We start from the raw sequence: 14753 nt of genomic DNA, 5'->3' as shown, positions 1-14753 counted from the left end.
CTCTTCCTGTCCTGAAGTTGCAACACCTCCCTCTCCCTTCCCCTCCCACCTCCTCTCTGCTTGACTTCTCTCGGAGTTCTCCGAACTCAGGCTGCAGTGCCGGCCTTCCGGGTTTGAGGTCCCCAGGACCCGGCTGTGATCCGCGCCCCAGTCTCAACCCTCCACTCCCCTGCCCGACGCCCGGGCTCCACCCCGGACCCTGCTCATCCTGGGACTGTGTCGCTGCCACTGTCGCCTGTGTCCATCACTGCCTGAGCCCGGATGGGGGAGTGAAAGGCCACAGCTGGCCGGACATGGGCCTCCCCACCGTGCCTGGCCTGCTGCTGCCACTGGTGAGACGGGGGACGGAGGGCGGAGTGGGCCGATGGGCCAGCGGCGCCTGGGGCGGGAGAGAGCCGAGGGCCGGGCCCCAGCCTCAGGCCTGCGCGGCCTGACCTCAAACACTGCCCCATTCATTCGCTGCCCTGAGTCGGGAGCAAAGGGAGAAGTTTGAAAGGCAGGGAGGGAAAGGGGTTCCCGGGCTGCCAGGAAGACGGGGGCAGGTGCCCACGGCGGGGGCGGGGGAGTTTGTTAGGAAACCCAAAGGAGTGGGAGACAGAAGGTCTGTCCTCTCAGAGTCCGGATGGTTCTGCATTGTGTCCGGCAGGTCAGCAGTCTTGGGCCGTGGACAGGCGAGGCTGCCGGTGAGCCCGGCTGAGCACACCCTGCTGGAGGGCAGGGACTGGACGCCAGCGAAGTGGGGAAACTGAGTCTGGGAGAGGCCCTGGCTTGGGGCGGGTAGGCTTGGGATGCTGTGTGTTGGAGGCATTTGGGAGGGGGATCGGTAGCCGGATAGGCCTCCCCAGGCCCAGGCCTCCCACCCGGGGGGCACTCTTCACCCTGGATCTGTGGCCACTGTCTGTGGGCCTGACCCTGCTGCCCCGCCTCAGAGCCCTGGACCTGCCCCCCAAGCCCTTCCCACGGACCCAGACAACAGAGCACTTGCTTTCTTCTTCCACAGCTCAGTTTGGGGAAGTTGGTAGACAGTTGTTTTCGTCACTGGAAAATGTCCCTTTCTCTTGCTTCAGCCCTGTTTCAATGTATCCCTGACCCCTCCACGTCCTGCAGTCGTCCTGCGCAGAAACCCAGCCCCTCGCCTCCACCTAGCTGGGGGCACTGCGTTGGTCACTTTCTTCAGGGTTCCTGCTCTTCCCTGGCCCAACCGCCACTCCCCACCTCTCCTCCCCCCCCACTCCTCCCCCACCTCTCTTCCCCCCACCTCTTCTTCCCCCAGGGTCTTGTACTGTGTCGCCAAATCATCCCTTTCTTTTCTGTCCCATCTCCTCAGACTTCTCGAGTCTCCTTTCTGAACCTTTCTCTCCAGTTCCTCCCGCTCCCTCTGCTTTAGTCCATGTTTCTAGACCCTAGTTCCCTGTGCAGCACCCCGCCACCTCCTGTGGCCCCAGGCCCACCTTTCCCTCCTGTGCAGGCTGTCCTCCCCAGGGGCTCTCCCTGCTCCCCATCCAGCTGCCCTGCCTTCTCTTGTCTCCTGGCAGTAAATCCCCCCGTCCTGTCCTGACTCCCTCAGGGACTAGCTGCCTGGACTTGAGCAGGTTAACATAACCCTTCATGCCTTGCTTCTTTCTCTCTAAGGTGGACAGAATCGTCACTACCTCATAATGTCGTTGAAGATGAAATAGATAGATATATATTAAGTATTCCATTCATTTCTGCCTGCTCGGCACTAGATACTCTTTTAGGTTCTGGACTTACAACAGTTAACAAAAGTCTCCGCCTTCATGGAGTCTCTATTCTAGTACAGGAACAGGGTATAGCAAACAGAAAGCACTCAATAAACGTTAGCTTTCCTATTGTTAATAGTATCAGTAGTGGTTGTAATTACTCAGTGGCTTCTGCGTTTGGAAAACAGAGGTACGGGGGAGCCTGAACAAATGAAGGAATGTGCCTGGGGCTGCAGCTGATCCAGCCCGGGTTGGGGTGTGACAGCTAAGGGACCAAGCTCAGCCTGGAGCTGGAGGGGAAACAGTTGGGGGAAAAATGCGGGAGAGACTGTAACAGAGCACATAAGATCTTGCTGCTCTCAACGAGCGGACAGTCTTGGAGCCAAGGCAGCTTACAGCAAAAACTGATTTTAGAGCACTCCGGGGAGAAATGCCCACAAAAGCATTACGATGTGGTGCCCTGGAACACCCATGGGAGGCAGAACCGGGAGGGATGTGAGTGCCGTCCTGCTGCCTTTTCTGCTCAGTGGACCTCAGCTCCAGCGCCTGCGCTCCCTGCAGAGACGCAGAGTCCACAGTCGCCCGTCTCTGACCCAACTGAGAGCTCAAGCCGTGTATTCACCTGGGCATCCCTGCGGGACCTGCGCCTCTACCGTGCTCCGTAACTGTTTGTTGAATGAATAAAGGATGGAATGAGGGACGAAATGCCTCATAGAAGAGTGGTTTTGGAGCTGAGCTTTAAAGCCACTCACTGGCAGTAGGCTGGAAAGAAAGGGGACTGGTTTGAGGTAGAGCGGAGGAATGGAGAGATGGGATTTTGTGTTGGGGGCTGGTGGTGGCAGGAAGCTGAGCACCTTGGCTGCCGGGGAAGGACCCTGTTGAGGAACAAGAAGAAGTGAGAAAGAGAAAATTGGAGGAAGTGGGGGAAGGGATGGAGAGAGAGTCCTGACTGTGGTCCCAGGTAGAGGAATTCATTCATTCATTCATAAATGGTTCTCTCAGGGCCGCTGCACCTGGGCATGTGTCCAGTATAGCAGTGAGGTACCTCTGCAAGTTCTCATTCAGGGAAAGAGTGACCCATGGAAATGATGTTTGAGGTCCGGCCCCAGAAAGGAAGATTCCCACACCTGTGGGTGCAAGTTGAAGCTTAAGTGCAGATAGGAAAGCGTGTAGGATGGATTGGAGCAGGAAAAAGGCGGGAAGACGGTTGCAGTGATCCGGGTGTGAGGCAACCCCTGGACTTGGAAAGGATTGAGAGGTGACATGGGACGTCTGGCAAGATGGACTACAGACCGGATGGTAGCACAGGAGGGATGGGGGCTTTGAGGAGAGAAGGGTGGCAAAGAGAACTTGATGGTGTGACATTTGTCCAGGTCAGGAGGTCGATGGATTTCCTTTGGGGCATGTTGAGGGTCTGGAGAATAGCCAAGTGAAGTGGGCATCTAACAGGCTAGAGCAGAGGTTCTCAGACTCATATCTGCCTTTGTGTCGTTCGTAAGTGACACAAAACCTTCACTCACCAGGGATGCTCAAAAGGAGAGGAAGGCTTGTCAGCATCTCCTGTGAGGGTGTCTGCGGTTGTGCGTGTGTGTGGGAAGGAGAGGGGAACCCTCCCCTGGAGATAAATATATGCCTACAGGGAGGCACTGACTCCCATCTTCCCACTTTGGTTTTCACTGGCCTTGACTGGAGTGGAAGACAGATAGTCATGAAATCACCCAGTCAAACCATATTTATTGCCCTCTTCCATTTCTGGGTGCGGAGGATTAGACATTATCTCTGACCAAAACACTTTCTCATCTCTCATCGCATAGTTTATGGTCTGTTTGGGGAGACCGTATCTACTCACCCTAGGTAGTTATGGTAAGAGCCCAAAATAGGTATAATTTACTCATATTTTTAAAGTTCACAGAGTGGTTGTGTATCTCATGAGCTGGAGTGGGGGGAAACCTCATTAATGGGGGCTTTCGGGGAGGGAGGCCGGGCCTCAACTGGGCCTTGGAGGAGAAGCTGTCGTGAGCTCCCCAAAGATTTTGACATCAAATGAACACAAGACATTTTAAGTTAATGAACAGATGAATGCAGGACGGGACAGTGAGGTTGCTGGGTGGGAGCTAGACCACAGGGTCGCTCTGCTGTCCACCCCTCTGCCCCCAAGCTGCGGCCCCAGCACAGGAAGTCACACTTAAAAGCCTCCCTAGGCGGAAGTTATGGGGGAGCTGGAGGGGTGCTGGGCCACCCCTTCAACTGTCTCTCCACAGGCACCCCGGCTTCCTGCGCTTCCCCTGCTTCAGGCCACAGGCACTCAGGCTGCCTGGGGTCTGGGCGCTCAGAGTTCACCCCCTATCTCTGCTGTTTTTCTGCAAGATGCAGTGGCCAAGTATTGGAGCCAGCCAGTGCCAAGGAATGGTGCCTGCTGGCTCCTGGGGTCGGAGTGGGCTGGCTCCGGGGGCTGCTGGGGACTGGGGGGGGACCCGGGGAAATGGTGCTGCTTGTCTTACATCCTGTCTTGCTCGCTCCCTCCCGGAACTGGGTGCTCAGGGCTCTGGAGTTTTGCCTGTGCTGTGGGAGGGGCGTGTGGAGCCTCAGAACCGGCCGCATTTCCTAAGGATTGTTTGAGGACCCCAGGGAGGTGCCCAAGCCCAACCCAGCTGGCCAGAACCAGTCAGGCTGTGGGAAGGCAGTGAACCCGGGTGGGAGGGCAGCCTTGGTTTGCTCCCTTCTGGAACTGGGAAGTGTCGGGGGCGGGGTGGGGCTCACGTGAGAAGCCAGGGAAAGGACAACCCGCAGAGAGACTGGCTGAACCCGGAGGAGGAGCCTGGGCAGGGCTGGGTCTGAAGGAAGGATGCTGAGGGGTGGGAAGGAGCTGAGTGGCCCTCAGGGAGGGGCGGGTAGTGACCTGATGGGAGGAAGCAGGGGGTCGGCCGAGACTTCCCTTTGGGATGGAATGGGATAGGGAGCCGTTTCCCGAAAAAGTGGGCCAAGGGGGACTGAGGCCCATTGCTTGGCTCCTGGGAGGAGAAGGGGAGGAAAGGGGCCTCTGAGTGGGGATTGGAGGGAGAGACTGGCCCACTGGAGGAAGGGATCGGATCGGGTCCCAATTGCAGGCTGGTCCCTTCAGCCTTTTTGCTGACTCATGACCCTTGAGGAGCTGGGGAAGCTGCTGGTTCCCTCTCCCTCCCCTAGATTCCCTCCCTCCCTCTGGCCTGAGTCACCGGGCAGAGCTTCTGGGAAGAGATTTCCCTTTCCCGATCTGACTTAACCCCCAAAGTGCTGGAGATCGCGGTGGGAGGCACGTGGACTGAGAAGGTGCCTCTCCCTCCTCCCTGGGAAGGACCCCCACCCCACCCCAACCCGCCGCCGTTCTTTTTCCTGATGCTGTCTCTGCCGGTTGGCTCTGCTCCCAGCCTCCAGGATGGAATTCCAAGTGCCAGTGACCTTAGGTGCTGTGAGCCCTTCTTCGGGGAAAGGAACCACACTCTCAGGACTGGGAAGTCCTTCCCATAAACACTCCAAACTTTTCCTGTTGCTCTGGAAGCCTCAGCCCTGTTCTCAGGGGAGGTGGCACAGCGCTGGAGTGGCCAGGGAAGGGTGCTGCCTCTGGGTGGGGAGGACGCCCTACACCCCTGGGGGGTGGCAGCTGGGTTTCTGAATGTGGCTTCCCCTGTGTGGGGCTGGGCCGGGGGCTTGGGCTTCAGGGCCGCTGCAGCGACACCTAGCGGGGGACTTGGGTGTGACCTGCCTACAGCCTTGGGCTCCCAGGCCCTCCTGTCCTGGGCTGGGGTTTCTGGGATCTGATTAGCCTTTTGCTCCCAAAGTTTAACATCCTTGGAGGACATCCTCTTATCTTCAAATAAGGCGGGCTTTATAGCAGAGAAAACAAAATCAAGGGCCAGGGAAAGCCAGGAAGAGGCTGGTAGGAGGTGAAACAGCAAAGTCTGGGTTGGAGCTCAACACAGCCTCCTGGTTGTGCCGTCCCAGCTCTAAAGCCAGGGCTGGGCGAGTGATTCCGGGACGGGGGGCCCGGCCTGGGGCCGGAAAACAGGCTCCCCGGACACCCCGATGTGCAGAGGGCAGAGGGACTCCCTGGCACGCCCTCAGCTCCTGGCTCGGTGGTCTTTGAGCCAGACCCCCAGCCTCCAGCCGGCTACGCTTACATGTAACCTCCATGCCTGTGCCCACTCCCGCCCCACCTAAACCTCATCACCTTTCTACCCCCATCCCTGACCCTGAACTTTCCCTTTTTCTCCACTCCCCATTTGCCCTGGCCTACCTGGGGTATTCGTGCAGGTTTACTGGGGGAAGGGGATGCAGCACGGAGTCCGAGGGCAGGCTCCTGAGTGAGGTTTTGGTACAGATTTACAAAGAAACTCTTCCTGTGGCTTCTGCCCGCTGTCCAGGAATGGCCCCCACGGGGACATCACTCACCTCCACTCCAATCTGATGTTACAAAAAACCTTTTTAATGGCATAACATAGTTCAGGAAAGTGCACAGATCCTAACTGTTCACCTCCGTGAATGTGCACAAAGTGGATGCACTGTGAACGCAGCACCCAGATGGAGAAATGCCACCCCAATCTTTGGGGCTACTCGTCGGAAGGAAGGGCCTGTTCCCAACCCAGAAAACTCCTTGAACATCTGCCCTGTGTCCAGCAGTAACAGCTGCTTTAGGGAGATAAGGATACAATACAGCCCGTGCCTGGAGTTTACCAACCTTGAGTTGGAAGGACAGAAACGCACGCACAGGACAACCAGAGAACAACTAGATGGCACTGTACCAGCAGCCTAGGCTTAGAGGAGAACGTGGCGTGTGAGCGGGAGTGGCCTGGGGAGAATGTTCCGCTGAGAAGAGACTTGAGCTGGGAAGGCTTTAGACTCGCTCCCTCTGAGACCCCACCCCTCCCTCTCCTGATGGGGTCTTCTCCATCTGACTCTTCCCCAGGTGCTCCGGGCTCTGTTGGTGGATGTGTACCCCGCGGGGATTCATGGGCTGGTCCCTCACCCCGGGGACCGGGAGAAGAGAGAGAGTTCATGTCCCCAAGGGAAATATAGCCACCCTCAAAATAATTCCATTTGCTGCACGAAGTGCCACAAAGGTAGGAGGAGGGGGTAACCGTGGGGCTCCTCAGGGGGCCCTGCTTCTCCCTTTGCTCTTTCCTGATGTTCCGGAACGTGGGGGCCCTGACTTGGCTGCCTCTCCAGGGCTGGGAGTTTCTCCCTCCTTTCCTCTCCCGGGGACTTCGGGGAGGTACCCGGGCCGTCCTGGGGCTGGGGCTCCTGGCTGCAGCCTAACCCCGACCCCCCAATCACAGGTACCTACCTGTACAATGATTGTCCGGGCCCGGGGCTGGACACGGACTGCAGGGTGTGTGCCCGCGGCACCTTTACCGCTTCGGAGAACCACCTCAGACAATGTCTGAGCTGCTCCAAGTGCCGGAAAGGTAAGTCTTAGCAGGGGGGTGGGGCTCTAAGCCGACTGGGTCAGGTGGGTGTGCGCGTCTTGTCTCCAGGGGAAGGTACGAAGCTGTGCTGCTGCGGGCGGGCAGGGATGCATGTGCGCAAGTGAACGAACGCATGGGTGTGAGCGTGCGTTACCCAGAGAGACACACCCGCTGGGGACAGCGGGAGCTCATACCCCACCTACTCCCCGCACCAGAAATGTTCCAGGTGGAGATTGCTCCTTGCGCAGTGGACCAGGATACCGTGTGTGGCTGCAGGAAGAACCAGTATCGGAAGTATTGGAGTGAAACTCTGTTCCAGTGTCTGAACTGCAGCCTCTGCCCCAACGGCACGGTGCACCACTCCTGTGAGCATGGCCCTCCCGACCCAGCTGGTCACCCCGTCTCCAGAGGGCGGTCTCCAGCTCGCTGTACCCCTGCCCCCGCTGGTTCTCCCTCCGGCCCTCAGGGTGCTGGGCCATCCTCCTTCAGCTGTGCCGCATCTCTCCCTACAGGCAAGGAGAGACAGGACACCGTCTGCCACTGCCATGTGGGGTTCTTTCTAAGAGAAGCTGAGTGCGTCTCCTGTGCTCAGTGAGTACTTCTGCTGGCTGCTGGGCACCAGATCGGCATGGGAGAGGGAGACTGTGGGAGGTGCTCTGGCTCCTCCAGGCTGTTTGGATGGGAGACACTTCATGTCAAGATACCAGACAGTCCTCCCTGCCCCCAACTTGTTCCTAAAATCTCATGAAGTCTCTGTGGATAGAGGCGCATACCGCAAGGACTTGAAGTTCTTTTTAGACATTCAGATGTTTTTTGGAAGACGTTCAGATTCTTGGGCAACAGACCCTACTATGGATTCTAGGAATACACTTTTACATCTCTGAAATCATACTGCATCTTACAACAGCTGACGGTGTATCATGGTTCAGTTGGCACCTGTGCATGTGTGTGTGTGTGTGTGTGTATGTAGGATGTAAATCGTAATGTCTCTGATTATTGATCTTAGGTTTAATGCAGTATGCACTTTCCTCCCCAGTCCCTTTGACCACACCTCCTCACTCTTTCTGGCTCTGCAGAGGCTGTTCTTGCACACTTGCTTGCAAAGAGGAAGCTGAGGGTTCTAAAGTTGAATTGCCCTGGGTTTAACATCTCAGGCTGTGTGAGCTTGGGCAAGTGACTTAACATCTCTGAGCCTTAGTTGTTTTTACCTTTAAAGTAAGGATAATGACACCAGGTTGGCAAAGCTGTAAGAACCACAAAAAATAGCCACAAAGTGTCTGACAAGAAACTATGTTCTTTTTCCCACGAGTCTCTTCCCCTTAAAAGCACTTCTACACCCCTTCCATGTGGTTCTCACCAGGAGCTTGTGAGGTGGGCAAAATAACCTCTCCCTGCTTTCAGATTCCTGCTGAGAACTCACCTCGTCAAGTTCCTTCTAGGACCCCTGATGTAGTTCTCATTAGTCCATGCTGCCCAGTGCCAGCTCCAAAACGGGAAGGTGCGCTTGTTCTAGAGTGTTCTCTGGCTGCCCCCAGCAAGATGTGTTTTTTAGTTGTTCACATGCGTGCTAGACCCCTCTCTCGAAGTTAGGTGCTGTCATCAGCAGTGTCATCTAGAGAAAAAGCTCTTTAACCTTTTTTTCACTGGATTCTCATCAGTAAAACAGTGATAAAATAACAATTCAATGACAGTCAGCATTTATTGAGGGCTTACTATATGTCAGGCATAATTATCTCACTTAATCCTCAATCTTGACAGTGGGTAGGACCCCTGTTTTACTGATGAGGAAACTGAGGCTCACAGGTGAAGTGATTTGCCTGGAGTCACACTGCTAGCCAATGAATGGGGCTGGAATTCATACCTGACTCTGACTGCTTTTAACTCTTTTTCTACATAGCGTTGTGGCCTCTCCCGTTGTGGAGCACAGGCTCCGGACGCGCAGGCTCAGCGGCCATGGCTCACGGGCCCAGCTGCTCCGCGGCATGTGGGATCCTCCCAGAGCCGGGCACGAACCTCTGTCCCCTGCATCGGCAGGCGGACTCTCAACCACTGCGCCACCAGGGAAGCCCTCTACATAGCTTCTTCAAGATCAAATCCAGCTCTAAAATGAAATGATTTGGGGATTAACTAATGTTTCTTTCCTCCGCATCAATTCCCAAGATAGGATTAATTTCCATTATATCAAGAGATAGCTAAAATATTTGTAAAGCCAAGACTTTCCAACAATCTGTGTGGTTTTTTTCTTTTTCTTTCTTTCCTGTATTCCTCTTACGGTGGGCCCCTACTCACCAGCACTCTCTCTTCTTTTAGCTGTAAGAACACGGAGTGCGAGAAGTTATGTCCAGCTCTACCTGTGACTAGTAACAACTCTGAGGACCCAGGTGAGGAGAATTATCCTGGTACCCATGCCCATGGACCCTTTCCTAGTCATGCCCCTCCCCATCCGTCCTGCCCTGCTACCTCCGGAGCCCCTCTCCTCTGACCACAATCCGCTCTGTTTCCAGGCACTACAGTACTGTTACCCCTGGTGATCATATTTGGTCTTTGCCTGGCATCCTTCCTCCTCATTGTTTTAGCATGCCGATACCAGCGGTGGAAGCCCAAGCTCTACTCCATCAGTGAGTGGGGCCTTTGGGAAGGGAAAGGGTGCTGGTAGGAATGCAGGAGGAGGCTTCAGAGGAGGCGGGAGGGAGGGGTGCACAGGCATGGAGGGAGATGAGTGTCCCCTTAGTTTGCTGGCGAGGACCCCACTGGCACGAGGTGGTCTTGGACGGCTGGTGAGAGCTCATACTGCATCAGTAGCTCTCTCGTCCCTGGGGCCACATAGGCCCTGAAGCATGTCACCACAAGTACCCACCGCCAGCCCCATGATGGGCGCCAGGGTTGAGAGAGGAAGTGAAATCTGTGACGCTTTGTCTCTTTTTTTCTCAGTTTGTGGGCAGTCGGCTCCTGTAAAGGAGGTAAGGTGAAACCGGGGAACTACCCGCAGTCTTCCCTGACTGTCCGTTGTCATCTTGTAACACCCAAATCACCCGGAATCACCCTTCGTCCTGGGGCTCCCCTGATTCCCTCTAGCCCCAACTCCTGTCCGGAACCCAGAAGGAGGGCTGGGGCTGTACTTCCTCTTCCCCGCTAATGCTGTGCCTTCTCTCTCTCTCAGGGGGAGCCAGAGCCCCTGGCCCCGGCCCCAAGCTTCAGTCCCATCCCGAGCTTCAGTCCTGCCTCCAGTCCCACCTTCACCCCCTGTGACCCGCCGTGGTCCAACTTCAGAGTCACATCACTCCCCAGAGAGATGGCCCCGCCCCACCAAGGGGCTGGCCCCATCCTCCCTGCGCCTCCAGCCTCCACCCCCGTCCCCACCCCTGTGCAGAAGTGGGAGGCCAGCGCCCACGGCGCCCCCAGCGCCCCCGCTCCGCTCGCAGATGGTGAGTTCCTCATTCATCCTCGCAGGGAACCCCGGCCGGGGAGGCGGGTGGGCGTGGGCCGGGCGGGGAGGGCCGCCGCTCCGGGCTCACCGCGCCGCCTCCCGGCAGCTGACCCCGCGACACTGTACGCTGTGGTGGACGGCGTGCCCCCGTTGCGCTGGAAGGAGTTCGTGCGGCGGCTGGGGCTGAGTGATCACGAAATCGAGCGGCTGGAGCTGCAGAACTTGCGCTGCCTGCGCGAGGCGCAGTACAGCATGCTGGCGGCCTGGCGGCGGCGCACCCCGCGGCGCGAGGCCACGCTGGAGCTGCTGGGCCGCGTGCTCCGCGACATGGACCTGCTCGGCTGCCTGGAGGACATCGAGGAAGCGCTGGGCGGCTCCGCCCCGCTCGCGCCCGAGCCCCGCCTTCCCCGATGAGGCCACGCCCCGGCCCCTGCCGGCAGCCCTGAGACGGCTGCTTCCTGCCCCAGGCAGCCTGGAAGGACCTGCGAGATGCCCTCTGGATCCCCGTTTTTCTGGAGGGGAAGGGTCTTGGCGGAGCAGGCATGATCCGGCAGCCACTTGACCTGGTGCTACTCCCTCAGTGTATATCTCAGCTGCCTGAGCATTGCCAGCGGGTGAGCTGTGTGTAGTGTGTGTGTCAGAGTGTGTGTGTCTGTGTGATGTGGAGTGTGTGTTACTCGTGAGAGAGGCTGAGTGTGCCAGGAGCCCAGGCGGTGGCTGCGGGGATGAGGGGCGCCTCATTGCCCATTTTGGACTTGGAGAACCCAGCAAGGCTGCTTGGGGGCCCCTGGTTGGTCCCTGAGCCCGTTTCACAGTAGATAAGCAATCTTTGTTTCCATTATGTACACTAATAGAACCTTTGTCCCCCTGCCTGGACAAGCACAGAGTAAGCCGAAGTGTCCCAAGGCAGGGGAGGCACAGAACAAAGGGCCCTCCCGCTGGAGCTGTGGACTTTTGTAAATACACTAAAAGCCCGGAATTAAAGCTCTGCTCCTGGAGGGAGTGGCCTTTCTGCGTGGTGCGTGTGGGAGGCGGGGCCAGAGCCGTGATCCTGGCGGAGTAGGGGGGCGGGGGGATACCTCACCCTCGTGCAGCCCAGTAACAGAGGAGTCACCTGTGCTCAGCCTGTGACTCCTCACCCGCCAGGTTCTCTTTGCCCCGCCCTCATCTAGTGCTGGTTGGACGGCCATCTTTATGCACAACTTTATGTGGGACTCGTGTGTCTGTGGCACATCGGTGTACAGCTCTTGATCCCCAAAGTCCTCAGAGCAGGAAGGGCAGAGTGCCTGGGGAAGTGTCCTTGAGGTAGAATCCAGGGGTGGAGGTGGTGACCAGCACTCTTAGGGAGGTATTCCCTCACGCCTCTCTGCAAAGGCAAGAGGCAGGTGTCAGGTAGGCAGACATGGGGTGAAGAGTGAGGCTAAAGGCCCCTCCCCGCCATGACCCCCCTCTGGTCCTGCCCTCCTGTGTTGTCCCGCCACCCCCCCCTTGCCCCGGCATCCCCTCTGGCTCCATACTGGCCTTCCCCTCCGCTCCATCCCACGCCAGCTTCCCTTCTGCACTTACGATGTGGACAGGGGCGTGTCCAGGTGTATGACGTGAAGCCCCCGCATCCTCTGCAGTTGGACCCGAGTCAGCTTCCGAGGTCTGCTGTCCCCAGGCTCGGGGACTCTCTCAATCCTTTGGCTGGCCAGTTCCTCCCGGATCTCTTGGAGCATGCCCTCGGCCCGGAGCGGGTGAGGGGAGGGGCTGTAGCCGGGTCCCAGGAAGGGCCCCTCTTCCTCATCCCATGAGGATTCCCAGGGGCTTTCCCCAGAAGAGTCAGTGTGGGTCAGGGAGGGGGAGAGCTGCCCCCGAAGTCGGGCCCTATGTAAGGTTTCCACTACCACATTCTCTCCAACCGAGGTCCCACCTTCTTCCTCAGACCAGGTCGGTGGGTCTCCCCTGGGAAGGCTGCCTCCTTTCTGGACACTTGCCTCTGGCAGTTCAGGGGTGCTTCGGCGTTGGGGAGCTTGGGGGTCAGGAGGGTGGAGATGCAAAGGAACATCTCGGAGGTCCAGGGTGGAGAAGGTGCGGCGAGGGTCCTGCCGAAGGACCTTGGAGCGTAGACGGCTTGGCAGAAAGTGGGACGCCTTGGGGGAGCCTGGGATCAGAGTGCCATAGCCAGAGTCCGAGGTATCATCTGGTACCAAGGGAGCACCTTCATCTGTGTCTTCTGTCACCACCAGCTGGGGGATGACGGTCGAGGACTCAGGAGTCCTACAGTTACTAGCAAATGGTCAGAGTCAGATGCTGAGGGGTCAAGTTCCAAGTCCAGGGAGTCTACCTTGATCCCTCCATCCGGAAATGCGCCCTCCTCCAGACTTATTTTGGTATCACTTTTACATTGCACTGATTGTTTTTCTCATCTCACTGGCTAGACTATAAGCTCCTTTAAGGCATTTTAGCCCCTGCACTCAGTCCAGAAACTTGTTATCAAGTATTTGCTGAGTGCTTCCCGAGCTCCCCTGAGGTTATCCCCCAGTGATGGAGTCTTTTTTTCTCTATAACCGTGCTGCTCAACAGCTGTGTTATTTTGGGTGAAACTCTCACGCTCTCTGGGGATTTGAACTAGCCGGGTCCCTGCAGTTCTGACATTCCGCAAACCCATACTGGCCTTCACTCTCCATCCCCGGCCTGGGGAACCTGATTCTCTCAGGGAATTTGTGCCTCTCGTGCCTGTTTCCTTCACCCTGTGCCAGCCGTAGGCTGGCTAACCCCATAGGCTGTCTCATGTGGCCTTTCGCACGGCTGGTGTCAACCTGTAGCCTGGGTTCCTCAGTCTGGTCCCAGTCCCCCCAAAAGCTGTAATACCATTTCCCAACCTTGTGGGCTCCTCTGCCCTCCCTCCCTGCCTGCAGCCCCCCTCCTCTGGGAGGCCTTGTACGCCCTGTAGGTCTTACCTTCCCTCTGTGCTGCTCTCAGAGCCTTCCACCGAAGGCATGGAGGGCCTGGGGCCTGGGGACTCCCCGTCCCGGTCCTGATAGAGGGCCAGGAGCTCCCTCTTCTGTTGGATGTACTCCTCTGCCTTCAGCTTTTGCAGGGTGACCTGGGGTGGGGATACTTTCGTTAAGAGCTCTCATTTATTGAGCACCTGCTGTACGCCAGGCACCATGCTAAGTGCTTTACATACATTATCTTGCTTTCTCTTCACCACCGCCGCCCTATGAGGCAGATGTTTTTGCTCCTACTTTACTCCTGAGAAACAGAGACTCTGAGGTTAAGTAACTGCCACGGTCATGCCGCGGGAAAGTAGGACGGAGCCAGTGTTTGAACTCTTGAGCTGGTCCTAGGATGTGTGGGGTAAACATAAGGCCCCTTTTCCTACTTGTACGTTCTTCCTGCCTCTCACATCCCCTTGGCAAGCCAAGGTCTGGTCTGTTTCTTCCTTCAGGAAGTCCTCCCTGATTGGTGGTGATGGTGGCATAATTGCTCCGAATGATGCTGGGCCCTCAGGTTACTCTTTCTCCTACCACCAGGGTGGGCAGGGGCAGGCTTTGTCCTGGGTTGAGGACTTTGTTGTCCTTCAGAGTTGACAACAAGACCACCCCAAGAGGAATGGAGAGAGGATACATTATATTTTGTCTTCCTCAGCATTTTCATACAGGCGCCACCGGAATAAAATAGTAATATCTGAGAAGTGGTTTATGAAGCACCTCTACATGCAGGCGGTCATTTGACACACACCATCACCCTGCAGTGTATTAGCCAATTTTACAGATGGGAAAACAAGACTTAGAAAGATGAGTGGACTTGATCCAGGGCGCACAGGTAGAGAGACGCAGAATTGGGGCTGGGTCTTTCTCTGTGAGTCCTAGTTCAGTAACTGCACTATTTTTCAAGGGCAGCCTTAGAAAGGGTCAGGAATTACCAAAGGACAACTTTCTCTTGGGGGAGGGGAGGGATGGCAAGGGAACCCTTGGAGAGGCCAAAGGCGGAGGCTTGGCAAAAAGAGGTGGTGGAGGCTACTGGGGGCGGCGCTGCTACCAGCACCGGCTGGAATGGCCCTATCATTGTGCACATATTGAAGTACTTTCATGCTGGTGAGCAAAGGGCTACTGCCCAAGCCTCCCACCTTCCTTCACCAGGACTACCCTGCCCTCCAAGATCCAGCAGCGGAGGGAT

General features: G+C 56.9%; 2 protein-coding genes across 3 annotated transcripts in view; one reads left to right on the top strand and one right to left on the bottom strand.

Moving 5' to 3' along the window:
* The first annotated feature begins 54 nt into the window (after positions 1-54).
* Positions 55-11587, top strand: TNFRSF1A (TNF receptor superfamily member 1A). Its single transcript, XM_024733129.1, has 10 exons — positions 55-332; positions 6664-6817; positions 7034-7162; positions 7378-7527; positions 7675-7753; positions 9473-9543; positions 9667-9780; positions 10094-10122; positions 10323-10587; positions 10696-11587. Exons 1-10 carry the CDS (start codon positions 294-296, stop codon positions 11001-11003), a joined length of 1338 nt encoding a protein of 445 aa, XP_024588897.1. The 5' UTR covers positions 55-293; the 3' UTR covers positions 11004-11587.
* An 81-nt stretch (positions 11588-11668) lies between these two features.
* PLEKHG6 (pleckstrin homology and RhoGEF domain containing G6) overlaps positions 11669-14753 on the bottom strand; it is a 16176-nt gene continuing 13091 nt past the window's right edge. For both annotated transcript variants that reach the window (XM_024733127.1, XM_024733128.1), the window contains exons 14-16: positions 13532-13677; positions 12156-12857; positions 11669-11955 (exon numbers count right to left, since the gene is read on the bottom strand). In XM_024733127.1, coding sequence (XP_024588895.1) covers positions 11946-11955; positions 12156-12857; positions 13532-13677 — 858 coding nt within the window. In that variant the 3' untranslated portion in view covers positions 11669-11945. The remainder of the gene's footprint in view (positions 11956-12155; positions 12858-13531; positions 13678-14753) is intronic.

Source organism: Neophocaena asiaeorientalis, unplaced genomic scaffold, assembly GCF_003031525.2.
Source record: "Neophocaena asiaeorientalis asiaeorientalis breed wild unplaced genomic scaffold, Neophocaena_asiaeorientalis_V1.1 scaffold150, whole genome shotgun sequence".
In the NCBI taxonomy this organism is placed as follows: Eukaryota; Metazoa; Chordata; class Mammalia; order Artiodactyla; family Phocoenidae; genus Neophocaena; species Neophocaena asiaeorientalis.
This window is presented reverse-complemented; position numbering and strand designations above follow the sequence as displayed.